The sequence below is a fragment of the Papaver somniferum genome, chromosome 7 (genome assembly GCF_003573695.1).
Source record: "Papaver somniferum cultivar HN1 chromosome 7, ASM357369v1, whole genome shotgun sequence".
Taxonomy (NCBI): domain Eukaryota; kingdom Viridiplantae; phylum Streptophyta; class Magnoliopsida; order Ranunculales; family Papaveraceae; genus Papaver; species Papaver somniferum.
In genome coordinates this window covers 264,218,749-264,244,898 of record NC_039364.1, presented here as the reverse complement: position 1 = coordinate 264,244,898, position 26,150 = coordinate 264,218,749, and the positions used below count along the sequence as shown (strand labels likewise).

Below are 26,150 nucleotides of genomic sequence, written 5' to 3'. Positions count from 1 at the left end.
AACTCCTCTTGTAATTCGTTTAGTTTGTTACAACTAATTGGTTTACGCAGAGGAGGAGTATTGCTCTCACTGATTAGTAAATCAATATCAACTTCAACATAAATATTATTCATCATAACTTGATTTAGCCTGTCAAGAGATTCTTGCTCTTTCTGGAGGTATAACTCAACATCAAGAGATAAGCTCTCAAGCTTCTTTTCAAGCCCTGAAAACACTTCAAGGTATTTTAAACCTGGTGGAGGTTTAGATAGAATTTATTCTACAGATTTAATTAAATCATTCATGGAAGAGAATTCTGAAATCCCTGGATCTGGTGGTGCATTTATTGAGATAGCACTATTGTCCATAGAGTCAGATCGCTTACAGACACAGGGTTATAAGGTCTTTAATGTGTTTGCCTGCTCTGATACCAATTGAAAAGGAGGGGATCTAACAACACCACCCAATATTTCTCTTAGCAATCTGTACGGACTAACTCCGAAATACTTTGCTAGAGAATCAACTAGACAGTCAGATTCAATCTAGATAAAAGTATCTCAAGGAGTTAATATCTCTCTCTTGATTTGATTTTTACTCAAGCTAAAAACAATAACGAGTCTTTATCAAATACAATGAATAACTTGGACGGTACCAAAGACCAATGTCCATGTGTTAATCAATGAAATCGACAACCACAAGGTCGGATCTCCAATCGATTAACCTTTAACGCACAACCTGTATTATTTCAATTATAAAGATAAACAATATAATGCGGAAAATGAAATAACACATACACCAGAAATTTTGTTAACGAGGAAACCACAAATGCAGAAAAACCCCGAGACCTAGTCCAGATTGAACACACACTGTATTAAGCCGCTACAGACACTAGGCTACTCCAAGCTAACTTCGGAATGGACTATAGTTAAACCCCAATCAGTCTCCCACTAATTCAAGGTGCAGTTGTACTCCTACGCCTCTGATCCCAGCAGGATACTGCACACTTGATTCCCTTATTTGATCTCACCCACAACTAAGAGTTGCTGCAACCCAAAATCGCAGACTTGATAATAAACAAATCTTTCTCACACATAAAAGTATATCAAAGGATAAATCTGTCTCCCACAGAAAAATCCTAGGTTTTTGTTCCGTCTTATGATATAAAATCAAGATGAACATGAACCAATTGATAATCCGGTCTTATATTCCCGAAGAACAGCCTAGATTAATCAATTACCTCTCAACAATCCTTCTTGACTACACAAGCGGTTTGTCGAGGAATCACAAACAGTGAGACGAAGATGTTTGTGACTTATTTATCTTGCCTATCGGAGAACTCTCACGATCTCAAGAAAATCAATAGATTGTACTCGTACGATAGAAGATGAAAGATCAGATCACATAACTACGATAAAAGTAGTATCGGTCTGGCTTCACAATCCCAATGAAGTCTTTAAGTCGTTAACCTGGTTTTAGAGAAGAAAACCAAAGGTTAAAGGAGAATCGACTCTAGCGAGCGCACTAGTATCACACGGACGTGTGGGGATTAGTTTTGCACAATGCTAGATGTCTCCTTTATATAGCCTTCAAATCATGGTTTTTCCTTAGTTACAAAGCAATCCATATTCACTGTTAGATGAAACCTGATTTAGATTCAAGCTAATATTTCTCAACTGTTAGATCGAAAACTTAGCTTGTCCCACACACTTAGGTAGACATTTACTGGGTTTGTGAAAACTATGCCCAAACGTGTACGTGTATGTTGGTTCAACATAGTAACCCAAAAGGTTAACCATATGAGAAATTCATATTAACCTAGTTCTTCTTCACCATAACTAGTTCAATTGACTCAAATGAACTAGTTAAAGAGTTGTTCAATTGCTATGAGATCTTATGTAAATACACAAGATACAATTAGAACAAAGATGATTCTATTCGATGAATCGGCTCATGAACTTTATAGCCACGGTTTGCATATAGTATTCCTTAGTAATTTAAGTTTCATGTTCAGAGCACATCTTTAGATCATAACCACTTAAGCTCACAAACAAGTTCGCGGAATTAAGGAAACCGGCAGAGTTTTCCAAACTCAGCAGAAAATCTCGGAAAAGAGACTTCTGCCAGTTCGCGGACTAAACACGCAAACGAGTTTCTGAAAAATCCCAGCAGAAATTCTCGGCAAGAGAACTTCTGTCAGTTCGCGGACTGAGTTCGCAAACTGGGTTCGCGTACTTGGCAAAGCCAATTCCTCCGGTTTCTCTCAATCAACAAAGTTCAAAAATTTCGGATTAAGGAGTACATGGTTATGTAATCTAAACTCTCATTTCAATCATTGAGACATTCTCAGAGGACGTTATATAGCCGTTATTCACAGATTGTTTCACGTCAGAGAAATTCTCAAAGTAATTGAAATTTTTCATGACTTTTGTCACTAGGTGAAGATAAACTTGATCAAAGCGAAACGCTTTACCAACACACCATTTCGAGAAAAAAGATAAGTAGTGAATACTTAGCTCGAAATGTCAAATGTGTATGATCCAGTCTATATAGCATACGACTTTTTGTCTCACAAGAAGTAGGAGACAGAATATATAGACTTTTGAGTGATAGATAAGTTCAAGTATCCACATACCTTTTTGTTGATGAAGTTCCATGGTTCCTTGAGTAGATCTTCGTCGTTGTATGATGAATCGCCATGAAGTCCTTGAGCTCAACTACACTTTTCTATCCTAGTCCGAGACTTGTCTATAATAGACTAGAAATCAAGACTCATAGTTTTGATCATTAACATTGACAAACATGCTTGATATAGCAACGCATGCGAGGTCGACCGAGCTATGCTCTAACACTAATAATATAAGGTTTTTCCATGAGAGTTTTCAAAAATATTGGTTAACATTTATTGGAAATAGAAAAACCGAATTTTAGGTACTTTAATGCATATCTTAAGATATATTCGGTTTTGGAATTTCCTTGTTGTCCAAACAACCTTGGTCTATAAATACTTGAGTTTGCAAGGATCCACACAAACTTAATTTCTGGTGGAGCCGTCTATCCAGAGAGGAAATTATCCTAATTAGGCGAAATCTCTTACGACCGGTCGTTTAAAGACTTCTATCAAATCAAGAAGCTCTACGAGTATCGTTGGCGGGAAAATAGATCGATAGTTGCAGTGTTATTAGTTTTCTATTATTGATTTGATATTGACTAACGGTTGTTGAAAATTTGATTGCACCTAGTTTGTTTATTCTCGAGAATCTTCTCTCCTGATATAAGATTCACTCAGACTAGATCAAAGTATTGACGGGATCTTTAAAACCATCTTCGGATCTAAAGACATCTTGTGATAATCCATTATTAACAGACTTTTTTTTGTGCGTGATTGATCACTTATAGGAACCGGAGATGCCTATATGTAAATAACCGCAATCGCACGGTGTCTAACTAGTAGACAGAGAAAAGTACGGGTCATTCCCAAGAGGAGCGGTGGAAATACCAATAATCAATATTCTCAATCAGTTAACCAACAATGATGTTTTTGGATTTTTGAAAGAATAATAACAGAAAAATAATCTAAAGTAACAAAACGAATCAAATGGGAAAGTTGGTAACCAGGGTTCAATGTATCCACCACTATTTCTATTCAAATACTGAAATGAAACATAAATCATGAATTATTTATTGTCCGTTCTATTGACATCACCTATTATATATATATTAGAGTCGCAAATATCACTGGGACACCCTAAGCATCGCACATCAAAAGATTAAACCAAAGCATGCACCATCAAATTGCGTTAGCGAGAAAATTATACGAAACTAAATAAAGTTCACAAATTTTATTTGGATTTTCTAAGCATAACCCATCAAAGAAACTAACCAAGCATGGATCATCAAATAATAAGACAAACATATTTGCAAAACTAATTCATTAAGCACATAAGTTTCAAAAACCGGTGAAGCAACAACTAATTTTCAATCAATCAATAAGCAGAATTCAAGAATTAATCTATTCAAATCATAATGGTCTTTGCTTCATATTATTCAAATCAAAATAGCCTAATACCCAAAGTGGTTTCAAACATTCAACCCTAGTTACAAAAATCTAGAAAGACATAACTACGGGTTTCTTTAAAGCCATAAACATACGAGAGAAAATCACTAGCAAACAAAAACGGAAATGGAGAAATGGAACTGCAAACCCTCTCTCCCACCTCCGTAGCCACGCCTCTCTGTCTTCGGCGGCCTCCAAAGAACTCCAAAGCCGACCTCCTCTTCTCAAGTTTCTGTTCGTTCTTCGTATAGTCTGCTACGAGAGTTTAAAACTTAGACCTAGCAAATCTGCCAAGGCCCAGTCCAACAACTCACCCAACGTCAAAATTCAACTCCTTTCCGTTGACCCTTCAAAATCTGGCCACAGCAACAGCCTCCGTTCCCTGAACTTCTAAACCTGCGTCACCAATTCATACCCAACTGCACTTTCTATTCTCTGTCTGAGAACTCGCCTGCACTGTTTACACAGCAACTCCAAGTTTTGTCCAGACTCCGGCCACAACTCTATTCCCTGACCACCTGAGCATTCTCCCTCCGAGCAGAAACCAACAACATGTTCTAAGCCAACACCCACTTCTCTTCTTTATCTACTAGATACCATGGCAGCACAGCCCATTCTGACCAATTGAGCATTAACTCCATTCACTGAATCGATGGTTGCATTCCCGTACGGAACCAGCCAACAAGAACCACTCACTTCCTTCAAGTTCACAATTAATCACCATCGTCGTCGTTGAGTCGTCGTCCATTCAGCCATGCAATCCCAGCAGCGAGACTTATCATCATTCAAACCCATTGCAGTCACCTAATTCTTCCAAATTATACCACCTGCAATCGATCCACAACCAAACTGAGAGTAGACAATCCACCACTTTCATCAGCACTGCCCCAATTATTTCACACCAAACCCATCATCACCGGCAGCTGATACCTATTGAACTCATCATGCAATTCTTTCCTGTCATCTCCTTCCATTCTACCACCAACAGTTCAAAATACAAACCAACCATCACTCTTTTGCTCCTTCGACTGCGCACAACAGCTCCATCAATTTCAGTTCGAGTAGAAGATTGATGCCAATTCGTTCTCTTGGTCATCTACTTCGTTTCTCCATCGACAACCATCATCTCAGTATCGGCTTCAACACTATTTTCATTTTGTAACCATCCAAGGCATACATCCACAAACACCAACCGAAAGAAACAGCCCTTCTGTCCACGACACAAATTTGCCAACAGTTCTTCTGTGTTACTCTTACTCGGCTGCGCGCTCTAACCCATCTCAGAACCACGCTGTCAACAAACCCAATTTCAGTCCGAGTATGAACCCAAAATGTCTATAGCATGACACCACCACTAGTATCTTGAGAACTCACTGCCATTCATTACTTCGACATCATATAGAAATGTGTGGAGTTGCCACATCATCTAGAATAAAAATACCATCTCGTAGCTCTTAGTGCATTTCGGGTGCTTGAGTGCGTTAATAAAGGTCATCCCTTTGTTTCCTTCAGTTCTCTGACCGCAAGCTTGTTATACGGAGTCACTAACTTGAGTAGTCAGTTTTGGCAGCCACAATCTCAATAATTAAGCTGTCTCCTCTGGGTGTTGTGAGTGATATTGGTGGTTATTGTTGCAAACGCCATTTTAGCTCCCACTTAGCCATATATTCCACGGATGATCGAATTCGTATGTACTTTCTACAAAAGCACTAAAATAATATCATTAATCAAAATATTGAGTCATAGCTAATACAAATATGGGTATAAAATGCAGCACTTATATGCTTATCAACATCCCCACACTTAAATTTTGCTAGTCCTCGAGCAAAACAAAGAATTGACCCGCTACACAGCTGGTCATATCATAAGAGAGCTAGACCCGCTACACAGCTGGTCATAGAATAAAAACTTGAAATACCATACCCAAGACCCGCTATACAGCTGGTCATATCTTAAAAACCGTAATGATATATTTTTTTAAAGACCCGCTACACAGCTGATCATTTTTTTTTTTTAATTTTTTTTTCAAAGCCCAACCAAAATGCCACTCCCCCACACTTAAACATTACATTGTCCTCAATGTAATTGAGTCATTCAACGTAGAAATTAAGAAGGAAGATTCAAGCTAACAAATAAAAGATAGAGGAAAGAAAACAAATCTGATGGGTTGACTCCCATGAAGCGAAATCGTATGGGTTCACTCCCATAAAGCATAATCTTTGCATCCATGTTTGCGCACATAAAGAACCTCAAACAAGGTGAGGTTGCACCAAAGTAAACTGCAAAGCATATATGTATAGTCTGAAAAGTTGGGGATCCATCCAACAAATCAGGTCAGCTGTGAAAATGAACCTGCAAAAACGATAAAGCTCCAAAAACAAGTGTAAATCCTTTCCCAATAGAAAACGGTCGTTAGTTGAAATAAGTAAATCATTAGTATCTATTTGGGAAACATGCTCTAAATCCGGCTCAAGATCTGCTGAAATAACTTCCGTCGACACAATATCTTCACTAGAAACCAAAGGAATCAATGCATTGACAACGTAAAAAGGCACAAAAACATCTAACTCGGCACAATGGTCTAAACATGCATCTAGTGATTCAAGTTTGTCAAAATTAGTAACTCTTAAGTCTGGTTCTAAGTCCGCGGAAATAACTTCCACTGTGGAGTTACCTTGATTAACTATTGGAGAGCGCAATGCATTGACAATGTCAATAAGCATAGGATCATCAGAATCTGCAAAGTGGGCTAAACAAACTGAGATTGGTTCAAAATCAGCAGTTACCTGACCAGTAGCAATCGCCTCCACATTCACATCAACAATCAGGAAATCACAAGATGAGTCAACAAAATAGGAGCTCAATGGAGCAACAATATCATGAATAATCGCCTCATTATTGTCTGCAACTAAGTGACTTATAGGAAACTCTTTGTTTGAATGATTAGAAAATATCTCATTATGCACGTCTATTGTCTTTAAATCATCAGATCAACAATAGTATCTTCAATATAAATATGTTCTTCTAAATCATCATTATCTGAATAAATGGCGTCTCTAACACAACTCTCGTCATTTTGAATAGACAAATAATCAGTTAAATGATCATGAGTTGGGTAAGATACAATAGATTCAGATATTATATCGGTATCATGATTCCTAAAATCACTTATAATGTCAAGTTCATTTTCGCCCTCATGGTATTGGGGTTGATACTCATCTGAATAACCACCCATGGCGAAATTACGTGGGTTCCAAGTTCCATACCTGAGACGATTATAAGCAAGAAATTCCTTATGTCGTGACCCATACATGTATTCACCAAGCGTCATATGAGATGACGTCTCTTTGGAAGCACTCAGCATCCTCAAAAAGGTATCTGAAATAAAATCCTAACACACAAAACAAGTCAAGAGGAAAAAAAAATTGTACAAAATTAGAAATAAATAAAATCAAAACCTAAATATTTACAAAATCAAAAATACTAATTACAATATTCCACTACCGCTCCCCGGCAGCGACGCCAAAAACTTGATAGGATCCGGAGATGCCTATATGTAAATAACGGCAATCGCACGGTATCTAACTAGTAGACAGAGGCAAGTACGGGTCCTTCCCACGAGGAGCGGTGGAAATACCAATAATCAATATTCTCAATCAATTAACCAACAATAATGTTTTTGGATTTTTGAAAGAATAATAACATAAAAATAATCTAAAGTAACAAAACGAATCAAATGGGAAAGTTGGTAACCGGGGTTCAATGTATCCACCACTATTTCTATTCAAATACTGAAATGAAACATAAATCATGAATTATTTATTGTCCGTTCTATTGACATCACCTATTATATATATTAGAGTCGCAAATATCACTGGGACACCCTAAGCATGGCACATCAAAAGATTAAACCAAAGCATGCACCATCAAATTGCGTTAGCGAGAAAATTATACGAAACTAAATATAGTTCACAAATTTTATTTGGATTTTCTAAGCATAACCCATTAAAGAAACTAACCAAGCATGGATCATCAAATAATAAGACAAACATATTTGCAAAACTAATTCATTAAGCACATAGGTTTTAAAAACCGGTGAAGCAACAACTAATTTTCAATCAATCAATAAGCAGAATTCAAGAATTAATCTATTCAAATTATAATGGTCTTTGCTTCATATTATTCAAATCAAAATAGCCTAATACCCAAAGTGGTTTCAAACATTTAACCCTAATTACAAAAATCTAGAAAGACATAACTATGAGTCTCTTAAAAGACATAAACATACGAGAGGAAATTACTAGCAAACCAAAACGGAAATGGAGAAATGGAACTGCAAACCCTCTCTTCCACCTCCGTAGCCACGCCTCTCTGTCTTCGGCGGCCTCCAAAGAACTCCAAAGCCGACCTCCTCTTCTCAAGTTTCTGTTCGTTCTTCATATAGTCTGCTGCGAGAGTTTAAAACTTAGACCTAGCAAATCTGCAAAGGCCCAGTCCAACAACTCACCCAACGTCAAAATTCAACTTCTTTCCATTGACCCTTCAAAATCTGGCCACAGCAACAGCCTATGTTCCCTGAACTTCTAAACCTGCGTCACCAATTCAGACCCAACTGCGCTTTGTATTCTCTGTCTGAGAACTCGCCTCCACTGTTTACACAGCAACTCCAAGTTTTGTCCAGACTCCGGCCACAACTCTATTCCCTGACCACCTGAGCATTCTCCCTACGAGCAGAAACCAACAACATGTTCTAAGCCAACACCCACTTCTCTTCTTCATCTACTAGATACCATGGCAGCACAGCCCATTCTGACCAATTGAGCATTAACTCCATTCACTGAATCGATGGTTGCATTCCCGTACGGAACCAGCCAACAAGAACCACTCACTTCCTTCAAGTTCACAATTAATCACCATCGTCGTCGTTGAGTCGTCGTCCATTCAGCCATGCAATCCCAGCAGCGAGACTTATCATCATTCAAACCCATTGCAGTCACCTAATTCTTCCAAATTATACCACCTGCAATCGATCCACAACCAAACTGAGAGTAGACAATCCACCACTTTCATCAGCACTGCCCCAATTATTTCACACCAAACCCATCATCGCCGGCAGCTGATACCTATTGAACTCATCATGCAATTCTTTCCTGCCATCTCCTTCCATTCTACCACCAACAGTTCAAAATACAAACCAACCATCACTCTTTTGCTCCTTCGACTGCGCACAACAGCTCCATCAATTTCAGTTCGAGTAGAAGATTGATGCCAATTCGTTCTCTTGGTCATCTACTTCGTTTCTCCATCGACAACCATTATCTCAGTATCGGCTTCAACACTATTTTCATTTTGTAACCATCCAAGGCATACATCCACAAACACCAACCGAAAGAAACAGCCCTTCTGTCCACGACACAAATTTGCCAACAGTTCTTCTGTGTTACTCTTACTCGGCTGCGCGCTCTAACCCATCAGAACCACGCTGTCAACAAACCCAATTTCAGTCCGAGTATGAACCCAAAATGTCTATAGCATGACACCACTACTAGTAGCTTGAGAACTCACTGCCATTCATTACTTCGACATCATATAGAAATGTGTGGAGTTGCCACATCATCTAGAATAAAAATACCATCTCGTAGCTCTTAGTGCATTTGGGGTGCTTGAGTGCGTTAATAAAGGTCATCCCTTTGTTTCCTTCGGTTCTCTGACCGCAAGCTTGTTATACGGAGTCACTAACTTGAGTAGTCAGTTTTGGCAGCCACAATCTCAATAATTAAGCTGTCTCCTCTGGGTGTTGTGAGTGATATTGGTGGTTATTGTTGCAAACGCCATTTTAGCTCCCACTTAGCCATATATTCCACGGATGATCGAATTCGTATATACTTTCTACAAAAGCATTAAAATAATATCATTATTGAGTCATAGCTAATACAAATATGGGTATAAAATGCAGCACTTATGTGCTTATCAACATCCCCACACTTAAATTTTGTTAGTCCTCGAGCAAAACAAAGAATTGACCCGCTACACAGCTGGTCATATCATAAGAGAGCTAGACACGCTACACAGCTGGTCATAGAATGAAAACTTGAAATACCATACCCAAGACCCGCTATACAGCTGGTCATATCTTAAAAACCGTAATGATATATTTTTTTAAAGACCCGCTATACAGCTGATCATTTTTTTTTTTTTCAAAGCCCAACCAAAATGCCACTCCCCCACACTTAAACATTACATTGTCCTCAATGTAATTGAGTCATTCAACGTAGAAATTAAGAAGGGAGATTCAAGCAAACAAATAAAAGATAGAGGAAAGAAAATAAATCTGATGGGTTGACTCCCATGAAGCGAAATCGTATGGGTTCACTTCCGTAAAGCATAATCTTTGCATCCATGTTTGCGCACATAAAGAACCTCAAACAAGGTGAGGTTGCACCAAAGTAAACTGCAAAGCATATATGTATAGTCTGAAAAGTTGGGGATCAATCCAACAAATCACGTCAGCTGTGAAAATGAACCTGCAAAAACGATAAAGCTCCAAAAACAAGTGTAAATCCGTCCCCAATAGAAAACTGTCCTTAGTCGAAATAAGTAAATCATTAGTCTCTATTTTGGAAACATGCTCTAAATCCGGCTCAAGATCTGCTTAAATAACTTCCGTCGACACAATATCTTCACTAGAAACCAAAGGAATCAATGCATTGACAACGTTTAAAGGCAAAAAAACATCTAACTCGGCACAATGGTCTAAACATGCATCTAGTGATTCAAGTTTGTCAAAATTAGTAAATCTTAAGTCTGGTTCTAAGTCCGCGGAAATAACTTCCATTGTGGAGTTACCTTGATTAACTATTGGAGAGCGCAATGCATTGACAATGTCAATAAGCATAGGATCATCAGAATCTGCAAAGTGGGATAAACAAACTGAGATTGGTTCAAAATCAGCAGTTACCTGACCAGTAACAATTGCCTCCACATTCACATCAACAATCAGGAAATCACAAGATGAGTCAACAAAATAGGAGCTCAATGGAGCAACAATATCATGAATAATCGCCTCATTATAGTCTGCAACTAAGTGACTTATAGGAAACTATTTATTTGAATGATTAGAAAATATCTCATTATGCACGTCTATTGTCTTTAAATCATCAGACTCAACAATAGTATCTTCAATATAAATATGTTCTTCTAAATCATCATTATCTGAATAAATGGCGTCTCTAACACAACTCTCGTCATTTTGAATAGAAAAATAATCAGCTAAATGATCATGAGTTGGGTAAGATACAATAGATTCAGATATTATATCGGTATCATGATTCCTAAAATCACTTATAATGTCAAGTTCATCTTCACCCTCATGGTATTGGGGTTGATACTCATCTGAATAACCACCCATGGCGAAATTACGTGGATTCCAAGTTCCATACCTGAGACGATTATAAGCAAGAACTTCCTTATTTCGTGACCCATACATGTATTCACCAAGCGTCATATGAGATGACGTCTGTTGGGAAGCACTCAACATCCTCAAAAAGGTATCTGAAATAAAATTCTAACACACAAAACAAGTCAAGAGGAAAGAAAAATTGTGCAAAATTAGAAATAAATAAAATCAAAACCTAAATATTTACAAAATCAAAAATACTAATTACAATATTGCACTACTGCTCCCCGGAAGCAGCGCTAGAAACTTGATAGGATCCGGATATGTCTATATGTAAATAACCGCAATCGCACGGTGTCTAACTAGTAGACAGAGGCAAGTACGGGTCGTTCCCACGAGGAGCGGTGGAAATACCAATAATCAATATTCTCAATCAATTAACCAACAATAATGTTTTTGGATTTTTGAAAGAATAATAACAGAAAAATAATCTAAAGTAACAAAACGAATCAAATGGGAAAGTTGGTAACCGGGGTTCAATGTATCCACCACTATTTCTATTCAAATACTGAAATGAAACATAAATCATGAATTATTTATTGTCCGTTCTATTGACATCACCTATTATATATATTAGAGTCGCAAATATCACTGGGACACCCTAAGCATGGCACATCAAAAGATTAAACCAAAGCATGCACCATCAAATTGCGTTAGCGAGAAAATTATACGAAACTAAACATAGTTCACAAATTTTATTTGGATTTTCTAAGCATAACCCATCAAAGAAACTAATCAAGCATGGATCATCAAAAAATAAGACAAACATATTTGCAAAACTAATTCATTAAGCACATAGGTTTTAAAAACTGGTGAAACAACAACTAATTTTCAATCAATCAATAAGCAGAATTCAAGAATTAATTTATTCAAATCATAATGGTCTTTGCTTCATATTATTCAAATCAAAATAGCCTAATACCCAAAGTGGTTTCAAACATTCAACCCTAATTACAAAAATCTAGAAAGACATAACTATGGATTTCTTAAAAGCCATAAACATACGAGAGAAAATTACTAGCAAACCAAAACAGAAATGGAGAAATGGGACTGCAAACCCTCTCTTCCACCTCCGTAGCTACGCCTCTCTGTCTTCGGCGGCCTCCAAAGAACTCCAAAGCCGACCTCCTCTTCTCAAGTTTTTGTTAGTTCTTCATATAGTCTGCTGCGAGAGTTTAAAACTTAGACCTAGCAAATCTGCCAAGGCCCAGTCCAACAACTGACCCAACGTCAAAATTCAACTCCTTTCCGTTGACCCTTCAAAATCTGGCCACAGCAACAGCCTCCGTTCCCTGAACTTCTAAACCTGCGTCACCAATTCAGACCCAACTGCACTTTGTATTCTCTGTCTGAGAACTCGCCACTGTTTACACAGCAACTCCAAGTTTTGTCCAGACTCCGGCCACAACTCTATTCCCTGACCACCTGAGCATTCTCTCTCCGAGCAGAAACCAACAACTTGTTCTAAGCCAACACCCACTTCTCTTCTTCATCTACTAGATACCATGGCAGCACAGCCCATTCTGACCAACTGAGCATTAACTCCATTCACTGAATCGATGGTTGCATTCCCGTACGGAACCAGCCAACAAGAACCACTCACTTCCTTCAAGTTCACAATTAATCACCATCGTCGTCGTTGAGTCGTCGTCCATTCAGCCATGCAATCCCAGCAGCGAGAATTATCATCATTCAAACCCATTGCAGTCACCTACTATATAAAAGAGTGTGATCCTAAAAGATAAATGATAATCCAAGCAAATATCCTAAGCTAGGTAACAGTATATGCCCCATATCTCCTAAGATGGGCAAGATATTATACAGGATACAATGCCAAATATATTACAAGATACAATGCCAAATATACCGAGAATATATTTGGCTAATATTCTTCCAAATTATACAACCTGCAATCGATCCACAACCAAACTGAGAGTAGATAATCCACCACTTTCATCAGCACTGCCCCAATTATTTCACACCAAACCCATCATCACCGGCAGCTGATACCCATTGAACTCATCATGCAATTCTTTCCTGCCATCTCCTTCCATTCTACTGCCAACAGTTCAAAATACAAACCAACCATCACTCTTTTGCTCCTTCGACTGCGCACAACAGCTCCATCGATTTGAGTTCGAGTAGAAGATTGATGCCAATTCGTTCTCTTGGTCATCTACTTCGTTTCTCCATCGCCAACCATCATCTCAGTATCGGCTTCAACACTATTTTCATTTTGTAACCATCCAAGGCATACATCCACAAACACCAACCGAAAGAAACAGCCCTTCTGTCCACGACACAAATTTTCCAACAGTTCTTCTGTGTTACTCTTACTCGGCTGCGCGCTCTAACCCATCTCAGAACCACGCTGTCAACAAACCCAATTTCTGTCCGAGTATGAACCCAAAATGTATATAGCATGACACCTCCACTAGTAGCTTGAGAACTCACTGCCATTCATTACTTCGACGTCATATAGAAATGTGTGGAGTTGCCACATCATCTAGAATAAAAACACCATCTCGTAGATCTTAGTGCATTTGGGGTGCTTGAGTGCGTTAATAAAGGTCATCCCTTTGTTTCCTTCAGTTCTCTGACCGCAAGCTTGTTATACGGAGTCACTAAATTGAGTAGTCAGTTTTGGCAGCCACAATCTCAATAATTAAGCTGTCTCCTTTGGGTGTTGTGAGTGATATTGGTGGTTATTGTTGCAAACGCCATTTTAGCTCTCATTTAGCCATATATTCCACGGATGATCGAATTTGCATGTACTTTCTACAAAAGCATTAAAATAATATCATTAGTCAAAATATTGAGTCATAGCTAATACAAATATGGGTATAAAATGCAACACTTATGTGCTTATCAATCACAAGAGGATTCAAGTGTCGTTGTGAAGGTTTTTGAAGGCAATAGAAGATTTGAAGACGAAGAAGAACTCTTATTAGTTTTTGCATCTTGTGGATTTAGTGCACAAACTTTGATCGGTTTATATTTGATAGAGCTTGGTTGATTAGTTGTCTGAGATCGGCACTTGCAGCTTCCATGTTAACAAAATCTTGTTGTGTATTTTACTGTGTTTCCGCATTGTAATTATTATTATAATTAAGTAAAATACACATGTACGTTAATTCCCTAATACTTGATATTGATTTTGTTTGTGCTTTGCAGGAAAAAGAGAGACAACAAATGGCCTCTGAGCTGACATTTACCGACTGAAAGGATAACAATGATTTCACCTCTAAAATACGATTCTTATTAGTCTTCAATTCTCCCACAACCAAAAATGTCCTCGAGTTCCTCCAAATTATATGCAAATCCTAAAAGCCAGCTAAAGAAGCCTTCCTTTTGTATTTTGGGTTGGCAATTTTTCCTTTTGAATCAGTTGGCTTGGCAATTTGGTCATGACTCATTTATACATTTTTGAACTACAAAAGTCTTTATTTCCACCCAAGAAGGAACGAGATACACTAAATAAATACCCCTTATCAAAACCCAGTGTGACTATGATGTAGTCGGGCCATATACTTCAAGTACGTGGCCCCTCTTTAAATTCTGACAGTATTATAAAGTAGGAAAAAAGTTTTAAAACAGTTTTATTACTTAACTTTTTTTCTTTTTGCTTTGTTTAACTTCCTGCTTTTTCTCAAAAATATAATGGTTAAGGGAATTTGGAGGGGGCAGGTTTTTTAGTTAATTAGGCCAGTTCCTATGGGTGTGGTAAACCAAAGAGTTTGCCATTTTTGCACCCACTATGGAGCTGACAAACTGGCAAACCGTCCTGGCTAAGTGGAAAATTTTCCACTTAGCCAGGCCAGGTCAAGTTCGCTCGATCAAGTCTACACCGTTAGGTGTTTACTACACCGCTAGCGGTTCCCGTAAGATCGGTCGGTCTAGTTTACACCGCTAAGTGGAATCTGATCCAACGGCCATAAATCTTCCCCCCTATAAATACCACATTCCTCTACCATTTTAACTCACACCTTCTCTTCTCTACTCTTCACATTTGTTAATCTAAAACAAATTTCATCATCCAACTCTTTCATTCACTCGTATTGTATAATTTCTTTAATATGTCTTAATCTAATACTCAATCTAATAAACTAAGAAGATTAGTGGTGCAAAATTTACCGTAGCCGAAGATGAAAGCATTTGCAGAAACTATGTGATATATACAGAAGATAGTGTCGTTGGTGCCCATCAACAATCTACTAAGTTGTGGGATAACATATTTGCTAAATCTCATGATGAAACTATGAACATCAATGATCGTGATGCAAATGGATTGTCCAGTCGCTTCGTTACAATAATTTGCCTTGTATGTCGCTGCTCTAATGCAAGCTGCTCGTGCTCGAGCAAGCGGTCTTGTCGATGTTGATGTCGAACGAAAGTGTCGAACTTGTTGGCACCATAAACATGGGAAAATTTTTGCATATGAAAGTTGTTATCATATTTTGAAAGTGTTACCTAAATATAATCCAGAAGTGTTAGTAAACATGCAAAATGTACCTGCAAGTTCAACATACACTTATTCACCTTCAACGCCAGCTTCACAACCATCTCAATCATCTCATCCCCCTTCGGAGAATCCATTTTCTTCACCAGAAACCACAACAAACAACAACTCCAACTTGAATGTCAATGTTGCGATTAAGAGAAAATTATTAGGAAGAAATGCTGCAAGAGCAACGAGAAAAGCTTCCCAATAAGGAGAACCAAGTGAAGGTGTTTTGGATACTTTGATATAGAATCAGAAGATTGCCGAAAAGGAAAGAGTTGTAGACCGGCAGTTCTTGACTAGGGAGATGAAAAAACATCGACAAACTCAAGAGAAATTTGTTTCAGACTATGACAAGAGTAAGATTCTAAATGCAAACACCACAACAATGAATCCCAGATAATATATAGTATGGGAGATGGAGATGGACAGGTTAGCATAGGAGTTGGAAGAAAAACAAAAGAAGAGAAATTTGGAAAAACAATTTGGAGTTCAAGCTGAAGATAAAAAAGATGAAGACCACGATGAAATAGTGCCACTTAATTAATTAATTAATGTATCCGCTTTAATGTTAATAATGAAGATGTAGTAGTTAAAACTTATGGTGAATGAAATTTTTTTAGTTTTTGCATTACACATTGATCTAGTTTTTTCATTACATTAATACTTAAATTAGTTTTTTCATTACATTAAAACTTAAACTTGAAAACATCCATGAAAACTAATATTAAGCCTAACATCCCATACGAGTTATTAGAAACTCCTTAAGAATTTGGTAATGCGCTTCATATTCGAAATCTTTTCGTTTCCATCTTCGCCACTCGTATCGATTTCGTATTCCCAATTCAGCATTGGTCTCACCTCTAAGAAGATATCGAGTGACAATATTTTTCATAGCTATAAAATCCACAAGCTGTTTTTTTATATCCATGAATCGGCAAAACAAAGCAGCACGATCCCGGTTATGAGGATTACGTGTCTCATTACATAAGGCATCATGAATTTTACCCAAATAACTCATACTAGGTAAACCGTGAATCCGTCGTTCTTCACCTCTCTTCGAGTAGTATATTATATAGTTTCTACAAAGAGATAAATCTTCATCTTCAGTGAATCTGGGATCATCCATTTTCTTAACCAGAAAGTGTTTTTGTAGAGAAGTGAAGGTTTGATTTTGAGATGGATGAAGCTAAGTGAAGGTGTGATTTTGAAATGGATGAAGCAAAGATATATTTATAAGGAATGTTGGCGGTTGAGTCTAGACCGCTACTTTAAATGACCGCTAAAAAATTAAAACTTAAACAACTTCAAAACAAAACTATGGAATAACAAATGAAACTTAAACACTTAAACAATTTAAAAATATATATATATAAAATAACAAATGAAACAACACTACTCAATTTGTCCTCCATCTCTTCCAAACTCAGCCCACATATTCGCTCTGAGATCTTCCCTTAACCTGTTATACAGAGTTATGTTCTCAATATGACTAGTCATTTGCGCATAGTTCCTTGCAGGTAATCCTCTTGCTGGTATAATCTCAGGCCTTAAGTCTTCATCTTGATGGTTAGTCCAATTCTTATTACGACGAGTTTCCTGGATTTCCATGTTATGCATAATGATGCAAGTCAACATAGTTTTATGCATTTCACGAGCACTTAGACCACGATAAGGCCCACAAATGGTTGCGACCTTCCGCTTCAGAATTCCAAAAGCACGTTCCACATCCTTTCTCAGATCCATTTGTCTACTATTGAAATATGAGTATGAACGACCCATTTCACCGGAAGGTGACTGACGGTAACATTGAACTAAAGTTGACCATTTTGGATAAACTCCATCTGCAAGATAATTACCATGAGTGTATTGATTCCCATTGATACTGAAATTTACCCGAGGAGAAATTCCATACTTTAAATCTTCAAATAAAGGCGATTTGTGTAAAACATTTATATCGTTTTGAGATCCTGGGAGACCAAAAAAAGCGTGCCATATCCAACAATCATATGAAGCAGCAACCTGAAGGATAACCGTTGGTTTTGTGTAGTGACCCTTATACTGACCGGCCCAATAGGTAGGGCATCCGGTCCATACCCAATGCATGCAGTCAAGACTACCCAGGATTCCGGGAAATCCCCTTTCCTGATTTTGCTTAAATATTTCTCTAACATCTGCGTCAGTTGGTTTTCGTAAATAGGTTGGACCAAAATGATTAATCATTGTTTCGCAAAACAACGAAAGATACTTATATGCGGTTGTTTTACCAATGCGAAGGTACTCATCATTAGAATCTGGAGGTCTGTCACATCCTAGAATCCTTAAGGCCGAAGTAACCTTTTGTTCTGGGTTATGACCCCTAATATTCAGTGCATCATACTGATAATTAAATTGAGGTTCTACCTAACAAAGCTCACCAATAATCTTTAGTACCAAATGTCGGGGAATGCGGAATCAGCCTTGAAAAATTTCATCAGAGAACACACAGTCGGGAAGAAAATAATCGTGCATCAGCTTTTCGTGCCATTCATCCCGACCCCGGTACGTATATCTTCTTGTGAACACTTCTTTTGGCTCTGGATCTCTAGGTATTTGCCCCGATGAATATAGCTGCAACAAGTTGTTGGTTAGATCTTTATCTTCATCTGATTCATCATCAATTTGTTTCAACGCCTGAACGAATATTCGTTGTTGTTCTCCAAATCAATCCATATGAATACGCTCTTCTTCGTCGGAAGAATCCATTGAGTTGAATTAAACAAATGATTAAAGGTACAAATGAGTAAGATGATAGAATTAATGAGAAAATGAGGTGTGATTAAATTGAATTGAATGGGGTGAATTTATAGGGAGACGTGGGGAGAAATAATCGTTACTTCACCATTTCATAACCGGCTACTACAAGACCGACCGGTCTTATGAAGACCTGACCGGTCGGTTTAGTCTCAACCGTTCGGTGGACACTCGATCGCTTAACTTATTCCCCATAGTGGCGCGGCCAGTTGGCCAGGCCAGCTGGCATGGCAAATGGAGGGTTTAGCCAACCCCATAGGAACCGGCCTTAGGTGTCAAAAAAAAATAAAGAGGGGCCACATGCAAAATGTATGTGGCCCGACCACATCGTTGCGATCAAAACCAGTTTAATCATTATTGTAGTCCCTTTCCGAAACCCGATCACAGCCATCTCCTTCCCCGATTAGGCAATTACCATAAATAAAAATTGCGCTGCTACAAATAAGATAAACAAACCAGAGAAGGGATCGTAAAACTTAAAGTGAAAAACCAGAGCTGATCTAAAAGAAAAACAAATTTCTTCGCTTCGTTTCTCCGCTTGTCTATTTTTCTTGATCACGTTAGGGTTCGGAGAGGTGAGTAATGTTTTATTTTTACTTTGGATTTTGATCAATTTTTATTTTTTTATTTTCATGTTTGAAAGATATTGGGTGTCTTGATGGTTTACGTGTTGGGATTACGATTTATGTCAGAATATGATTCTTTTATGATCCAGTTATTGTTTTTTTTCTCACGTAAAAATTGCTCCAACATATTTGCAGGCTCAGAATATGGCTAACGAGGACAAGGCTGATGGAAATCGTGCCAAACAATTCAGGCCTCCCTTGTCTCGTGAAATTTTATATGGTGAAGATAATTGGATAAGTTGGGTTCAGCAACCATTTAATCTTGCAGCGCTAATAGAAAGGCGGAATAAGGCTCGACATATGAACTGGATTCATGTTGCTAGTATCTGTAATGAAAATGGAGTGTCAGGGTTCGGGTGTATTATCCGTGACTGTCATGGTATACCCATTTATGCGTATTCTGAATGTGTTACTGATGAGACTGAGCCAGTTTCAGAATTTTATCTGGAGATGAAAGCAGTGGACAAAAGCTTAGAAAAAGCCGAAAAACTCAAGTTCAAGAATATTGCGGTCATTACATCAGAGGATACTTCCTATGAACTCAATGATTGTGCCGTTGGGCAAGATATTAACGACAGGTGGTGTGAAAGGGTCTTTGGTGACGAATCAAAGAAACGCTTACTCGAATACAATGTGATCCCGAGGATCAGAGATATGTTCATTTTCTTCCAAGCGTAGGTGGTGAATTAAGTAGTGCATTATGTCTGGCAGGACTTGCAGCCAGTGAGGGGAAGGCGACACTTGAATTTTCATTTGAAAAGGGTCTGTTGCCACTAGGAGAAGACAAAATTGTTGACCTGCTGAGATTTCTCCACACAGAAGCAACTAACACAGGACCTTTTCATCCGTGAATGTGTTTCAACTCTCCAGCATCAAGATCCTCCAAGAAAGGTAACAGAAGCTCACTAGATGCTGCTGTATTAATAAATTGAACTCTCCAGTACTGAACCTGATGCTTTATTATGCTGCTGTCTTTTTAGTCATGTGTTCTAGTCAGGTTTTACTGAAACTCTGATGCTCTATTAAGCTGCTGTCTTTTAGTCTTGTGTTCTAGTTTGTTGTTATATACTATCAGATTTTGTTAAAGCAATAGAGCTAAAAATGTTGGTTTACTCTTGTCATTACTATCCTGCCTCTGTTGCCCTGAGACTATGGGGTTAAAGACTGAAGATGATCCAGTCGTTGATAAAATAGAATTCTATTTGGCTTAAATCTCCAGTAGAGCAACTGAAGATGATCCAGCTGTCTGCGCTCCTATATTCTAGTCGTTAATTTGACAATCACAGAACTTTTTAGTTAACTTTATAAGTCATCCTTCAAAAGGGCATAAGCAAAACATGCTTGCTATCAATTGTCTAGACTTGGCTCCTCACCCAGGCACACTACACTTACACTACACTTCTTTTTTTCTTTTCATGAGAACTTGCGTATCTTCTGATTTAAGAGAAATATGCCGAGTTGGATCTAGTTAACGAGTAAGGCTACGATTTGATACATCATACACCCCAGACAATTTGGTTCCTGAGTTTTATGCCTAAACACTACGAGCATGAACCGTCGACCCAATTCAGAACCAACCAAAACAAAAGTAAAGAATTTAAAGCATCATATATACCAAGTTACCAACCATAATCTTACTGATGATACCACCCCAGGCCCATTACGATCGTCGTGGTCGGATCAGGTATGTTACTTTTCTTACTTATTTTATTAACTAGACCACATCGGACGTATTAGTTTGACAGACTCATTGTGCTTCTGGTTGAGTGTTTTTTTTTGTTAGGTGAAGAACAAAGACGGATACAGTTTGTGGAGTGTCCTAATAATGTCAATGGCATGATTGATGCTGCAAAGTATGCTGACGTTGTAATTCTGTGATTGATACACAAGTTTAGGACTTACAAACTTCTATTGAATGTTATATTTTCGTTATGTTCCTTCCTAGGTATGTTCAACTTTTCAACAAGCTATAACCAATATGTTTGCCTAACTGCAATATGCTTTTGTTATGGAATTCCGTCCTATGTCATGGCGAGCTGCGCATCCTTATGTTCTGGTAGATCCCCTATATAAAAAATCAAGCAAGTACCGACGCCACTTAAAGTTGTAATAGAACTGAAGTATAAAAGAACTTCAGTCACTTCAGTGTGACTAGTACATACCAAAAACTTGCCTAGTTAGCTAAAGCATATGTATCTTGGCACTAAACCAGAAAAAGTGTAACCATACTCATATTATGAGACCTCAGAACTCAATAATACAACCAGCAGAGCCTCTTGGAAATTTAAGCAACTTTTTCATTACTTTTTTCTGCTCATCTGTTGATAAATCATAATCAAACTTGATAGTCATCCTCTGCAGAACTCCTGCATTCTTCAAAAATGTCTTTACAACAACATTTTTCGTTTAATTCTAACAGACATTCAAGGTTCATCTTCAGAAACCAGAAGCCTCCCAAAAATTCATTGTGAGATGCGTGATATATTAACTAGGAAATATGGAGCAGTTGAGCACGGTCTATATTTTTTTTCTTCAGTATTTTAGAATCCGTCTTCGTCTTCTTTCGTGATGCTTACATCAAGGGCTCAAACTCTTAATCTGATAATGGCTATGATAAGTGCTCTTCTAAGTTATTTGAAGGTTCATTTGAATTATTGAGGTTTGAAAGTGTTATGGTTCGTATTTTTTGGTTCTATTGTGTTTATCTATTCTTGCTGCCATCAAACTTAAGTACTGATTCGTTGGGTTTATCAATTTTTTAAATTCATTTACAGTAGTGGTTTCCCAATGATTACTTGAGTTCGAGTGGGGTGGGTTTCGATTTAGTTTCTTCTGCCAGCCCAAAAGTATAAGTATAAGTATGTTCACTCTCATTCCAGGTGAACCAGTTGGCCATCTGCCAGCCCAAAAGTATCAAAGTCATGTTTGCAAAAGTGGATCTACAAGTCTTTAACCTCAGTATCTGCATGGTGACTGCAATGTGTGAGTTAGCTTAGTGCTTTCTTGATTTTCTTTCTTGCTTAACTGCAACATATGTCCATGTTATACCTACTTTTTTCATACAGATAGTAGAAATCATGACCTACTTTTTTCATACAGGTAGTATAGATCATGGTGCCACGACGATTCAGTAGTGTTTAAGCTTACAAAATGGAAGTCCAAGCAAGCCTTCAGTAGTGTTTATTGCGCCTCTACCAATGGTTTTTATTACAAAATTCAGCGCCTCCACTAATGTTAGTGATACAAATTTCATCACCTCCTCTAGTGTAGGCGATACAGAATTCACTGCCGCGGTTGACGTCGCTAGCATGCATTAAAGCACCACCACCATGCCCATTAAGCCTTGAGGGCTTTTTCCCTTTGAACCAGCAGTACCTCTTCGTCTCATACACACACACTAACACGCCTGCCATTTTTCAGGGCATATTTGGGCTCACCTATTTTTATATATCTTGACGCCCAAGGTCAAGTTACTCAGCAAGCTGCACACTTTCCAACTTAAATTCCTTTGTTGTTTGGTAGAGTGGTAGACGCTCCTGTTGTTACTCCGGTACACCTCCTTCCAGAGTCGGATAGCACAACAAGAGTCTAAGGGACATTATAATATTGTCAGAAAGTAAGAACCCATATAACCCTGCATCATTACCCATAATACCATTATGGGTAAGAAAGGCAGAATTTCTGCTTCAAAACCAGCATATTTACCTCTTCCTTCTAGTGGCCAAAGTCTAGAGTTTTCTTTGAATTTTTTTACTGCTCAATTAAAAAGTTGTCCGAAGGATTCATGGTTAACTTTATTAAAAAAATAGTTAGTTTGCATTTTTAATATGTTCATTTATATTGAAGGGGAGGTTTTCTTATTCCTCCTACATTTTCGCAACTTCCAACTGTACTTCCAAGAAAACAAAGGCACCACCATGCCACCATCTTCGTTTACGGACCCAAGAAGAAGGGTAACTGATGGTCCAAAGCCCAAATCCTGTAATGAGGAGTAACATTAAACGGCTCATCGGATCTTGGACCTCATGGTTACTGTCAAAGATGCAAACTATTTTTGGTTATTGTAGGTGTAGATAATCCACAGGGCTAGGTGGCAAGATCCTAAGCTGTGATACACCAAAGAGCAAAGAGCGTCGAAGCACAAGATAGAACCAGACAGCGCAAGGAGCGAGGTATCACGTGGATCGGATGTGACGTGATCTTTATCCTCTGACAGGTCGGGCGAACAATCAGAAAGCACTCGGTCAGACAAAGGGAGATGGTCAAACAAAGGAACAAGAAAAACAGAAGGGCGACATCGTGTTAACCAGAAGACTCGGCCTCGGGTGAAGAACTATCGGTCAAACCAGAAAGTCGGGCGAGCAGTGAAGGTCCGATAGGGAACATCTAAATTTGATGTAATGTGACCAACATTGTAATTCTATTGTATGTCGACCTTGGCCTATAAATATAAGGGAAGGTCGAGAGAGAGAGGCAGGTTGAGAGAGAGAGAAAAACAAGGCATCATACTTGAGTTGTGAGAGCTTCACCATTTGAGAAGGAGAGAACAACTTGTAACCAAAGAAGAGAAATAAGAACATTCATCCTTTCACCCCGTGGACGTAGGTAATCATACCGAACCACGTATATTCTTGTGTCTACATTTGCTTGTGTATCTTCACTTTGTGTTAAATCATCTTATACTTCGTTGGATGTAGTGTGTGGTTTTATGCCACTATATTCTGGCGCCGACTAAGGGGACCTCTAAGTTTTCCGGATACCTTGACTGCATGTGCTGACAGAGACGATCCAAAAGCTCCTAAAAACACTTTGTGTGTTAGTTGATGCTATGGGATGAACTTTGTTCGGTGAAAGTCTGTATATGATCGTTTGGTTCGAAGACTATTGAGATAGTTAAGTTTTCGTTGTTAAGATCGAGTCGTTAGCAAACATTTTCAGTTAGGTCGATCCCGAACAGTCGACTAGTCTCGCTTGTAGGCGAGTCTGTTTTCATGTCTTAATCTTCGTTTTCATAGTACTTTTCGCACTTGTCTTTGTATTTTGATCTTAATTTTTGTCCCGCGAGTTCAATAACGGAATACCCATAAACTCCCAAATAACATCTTCGATGTGTGGTTGAAGTTGTTTGAGGTTCCATGTTGGCTGGGGAAAATGCCAAAACAACAGCACGGCGAGATTATTGGTCGCCGCTGAAAACCGTAGCAAATTGGATTTGATGTGGCTGAGATGAAAACCGGTCCATCCCGGCCCATACTCACCCCTAAATAGAACCAAGTCTAGAGAATAGCCGACAGAAGCTATTAAGCCATTCGTAGCAAATATGTTCACTAATTTAACGACAAATACTAGTCACTGATTCTACAGTATCCAACCCCACCATTAGCAAAAAGGACATGCTGTCAGTATCAAGTATAAGACTATACTTGCAGCCTCGGGCCCTCGACGTAAGGCTTCTGCAGTTCGTACAGAGCCAAAAAAGTCCTCAAACCATCTACATGAAACCTAGTCAGTGCAAATAGAACTGATAAACCAATAAAAACTAGGTATTTGCATAGCTTCAGACGAACATAACTTCATTCTAAGAATTACATGCTTTTATCATCGTTAACTAGGGTATTGAACACGCTAAGATTACTCCCTTCAATGCACTGGGTCACCCTCGGGACATGCCAAGTGGTCTTAATACAGTACATTTAATTTCAGATGAACTACTAGAATATGACCCGTGCCGTAACGGATCGGGATTGTGTTGGTGTTACCATTTCTTTGGCTTTGCCTCAATCACATTTACAATGCGATCTTCTTCGCAGCCTATCCGCTCTTTATCAATTCCTGCAAAACAATATTAACTTGTGTTCCACTTTTCTCATGAGGCTTTATTTTTCCTAACGATTCCTTTGCTCATGTGTGAATTTAGTTTTGCTACTCCTTTTTCGGATATCCTGCAAAATAAATATTTATTTAAATAAACATATTTTTCTTTTCTCTGGAGGTCTTATTGGCCTTCCTAAGTAAAGGTCTTACTTTTGCCTCTGGGCGGTAAAATCGCAGGTCGTCTTTACACTTTCTTGCAATGACCCATTGATCTTGCCTTATCATTTCTCGAATTATTTCCTCTTCAGGATATATCTATGCGACAATGCGACAGGCCTAAGTACTCCCGTGAGTAGAAGCCCCACAACATTCCCGACATTTGACACAATTCACCTCCCTAATAGAGGGTGTCGTCCTTATCTTCCCCCTGGTTTCCCCTTCAAGGAAGCTTACCTCTATCGGGTTAAGATAATGGCTCTTCCATCCGGTATCAACAACCAGTTGATTTCGCAGTCTCGCATACACTACCTATAGGGTTTATGGCAGCAAGACCGCACCCTAAGTGGGGTATCTTCGGACCGAGTGCATCATAGTCAGGACTTGTCAAGAGTGGCAAGGTACGCTCCAGACTCCCCGGGAACTCTTGACTCAACCGTGTACCTCGCGCCCTGATCGAGTTTCTGCACTCCTTAGGAGAGCCTTTCTCACCTTAGTTTCTCAATCTAAGATTGTTATCTTAGACTGAAAGTTTAAGGTATCTCTCCCGGATGGGCATCATCGTTTGTTCTCACCCCAAATCTCCACAACTCAAGTTCCGGGGTCGCTGTAGCCTTCCCTTGAGTCATGCCTTCTAGGTTCTCCGACTATGACGTGCGATAGGTCTTATTTATATGTATTCTTTTGCCTCTTGCATGTATGCGAACTAGG

The 26,150-nt window shown here is 38.5% G+C and overlaps 2 protein-coding genes across 2 annotated transcripts; one reads left to right on the top strand and one right to left on the bottom strand.

The window, feature by feature from the left end:
* Positions 1-17,385: 17,385 nt before the first annotated feature.
* LOC113296508 lies at positions 17,386-19,174 on the bottom strand. The gene is made up of 3 exons (XM_026544810.1): positions 19,127-19,174; positions 18,258-18,393; positions 17,386-17,960 (listed from the first exon to the last, which is right to left on the bottom strand). Exons 1-3 carry the CDS (start codon positions 19,172-19,174, stop codon positions 17,386-17,388), a joined length of 759 nt encoding a protein of 252 aa, XP_026400595.1.
* Positions 19,151-20,369, top strand: LOC113293745. Its single transcript, XM_026542280.1, has 2 exons — positions 19,151-19,358; positions 19,545-20,369. Exon 2 carries the CDS (start codon positions 19,554-19,556, stop codon positions 20,085-20,087), a length of 534 nt encoding a protein of 177 aa, XP_026398065.1. The 5' UTR covers positions 19,151-19,358; positions 19,545-19,553; the 3' UTR covers positions 20,088-20,369.
* The last annotated feature ends 5,781 nt before the right edge of the window (positions 20,370-26,150 follow it).

What these genes read in the sequence shown, in the direction of transcription:
- LOC113296508 (XM_026544810.1), bottom strand. Translation starts at nt 19,174, where the DNA reads ATGGCTGTGATCGGGTTTCGGAAAGGGACTACAATAATGATTAAACTG. An exon ending in CTACAATAATGATTAAACTG is followed by an intron (nt 18,394 to 19,126) that starts GTTTTGATCGCA and finishes GAGCTTTGTTAG; the next exon opens with GTAGAACCTCAATTTAATTA. An exon ending in TGATGAGTACCTTCGCATTG is followed by an intron (nt 17,961 to 18,257) that starts GTAAAACAACCG and finishes TTGGTCTCCCAG; the next exon opens with GATCTCAAAACGATATAAAT.
- LOC113293745 (XM_026542280.1), top strand. Translation starts at nt 19,554, where the DNA reads ATGGCTAACGAGGACAAGGCTGATGGAAATCGTGCCAAACAATTCAGG.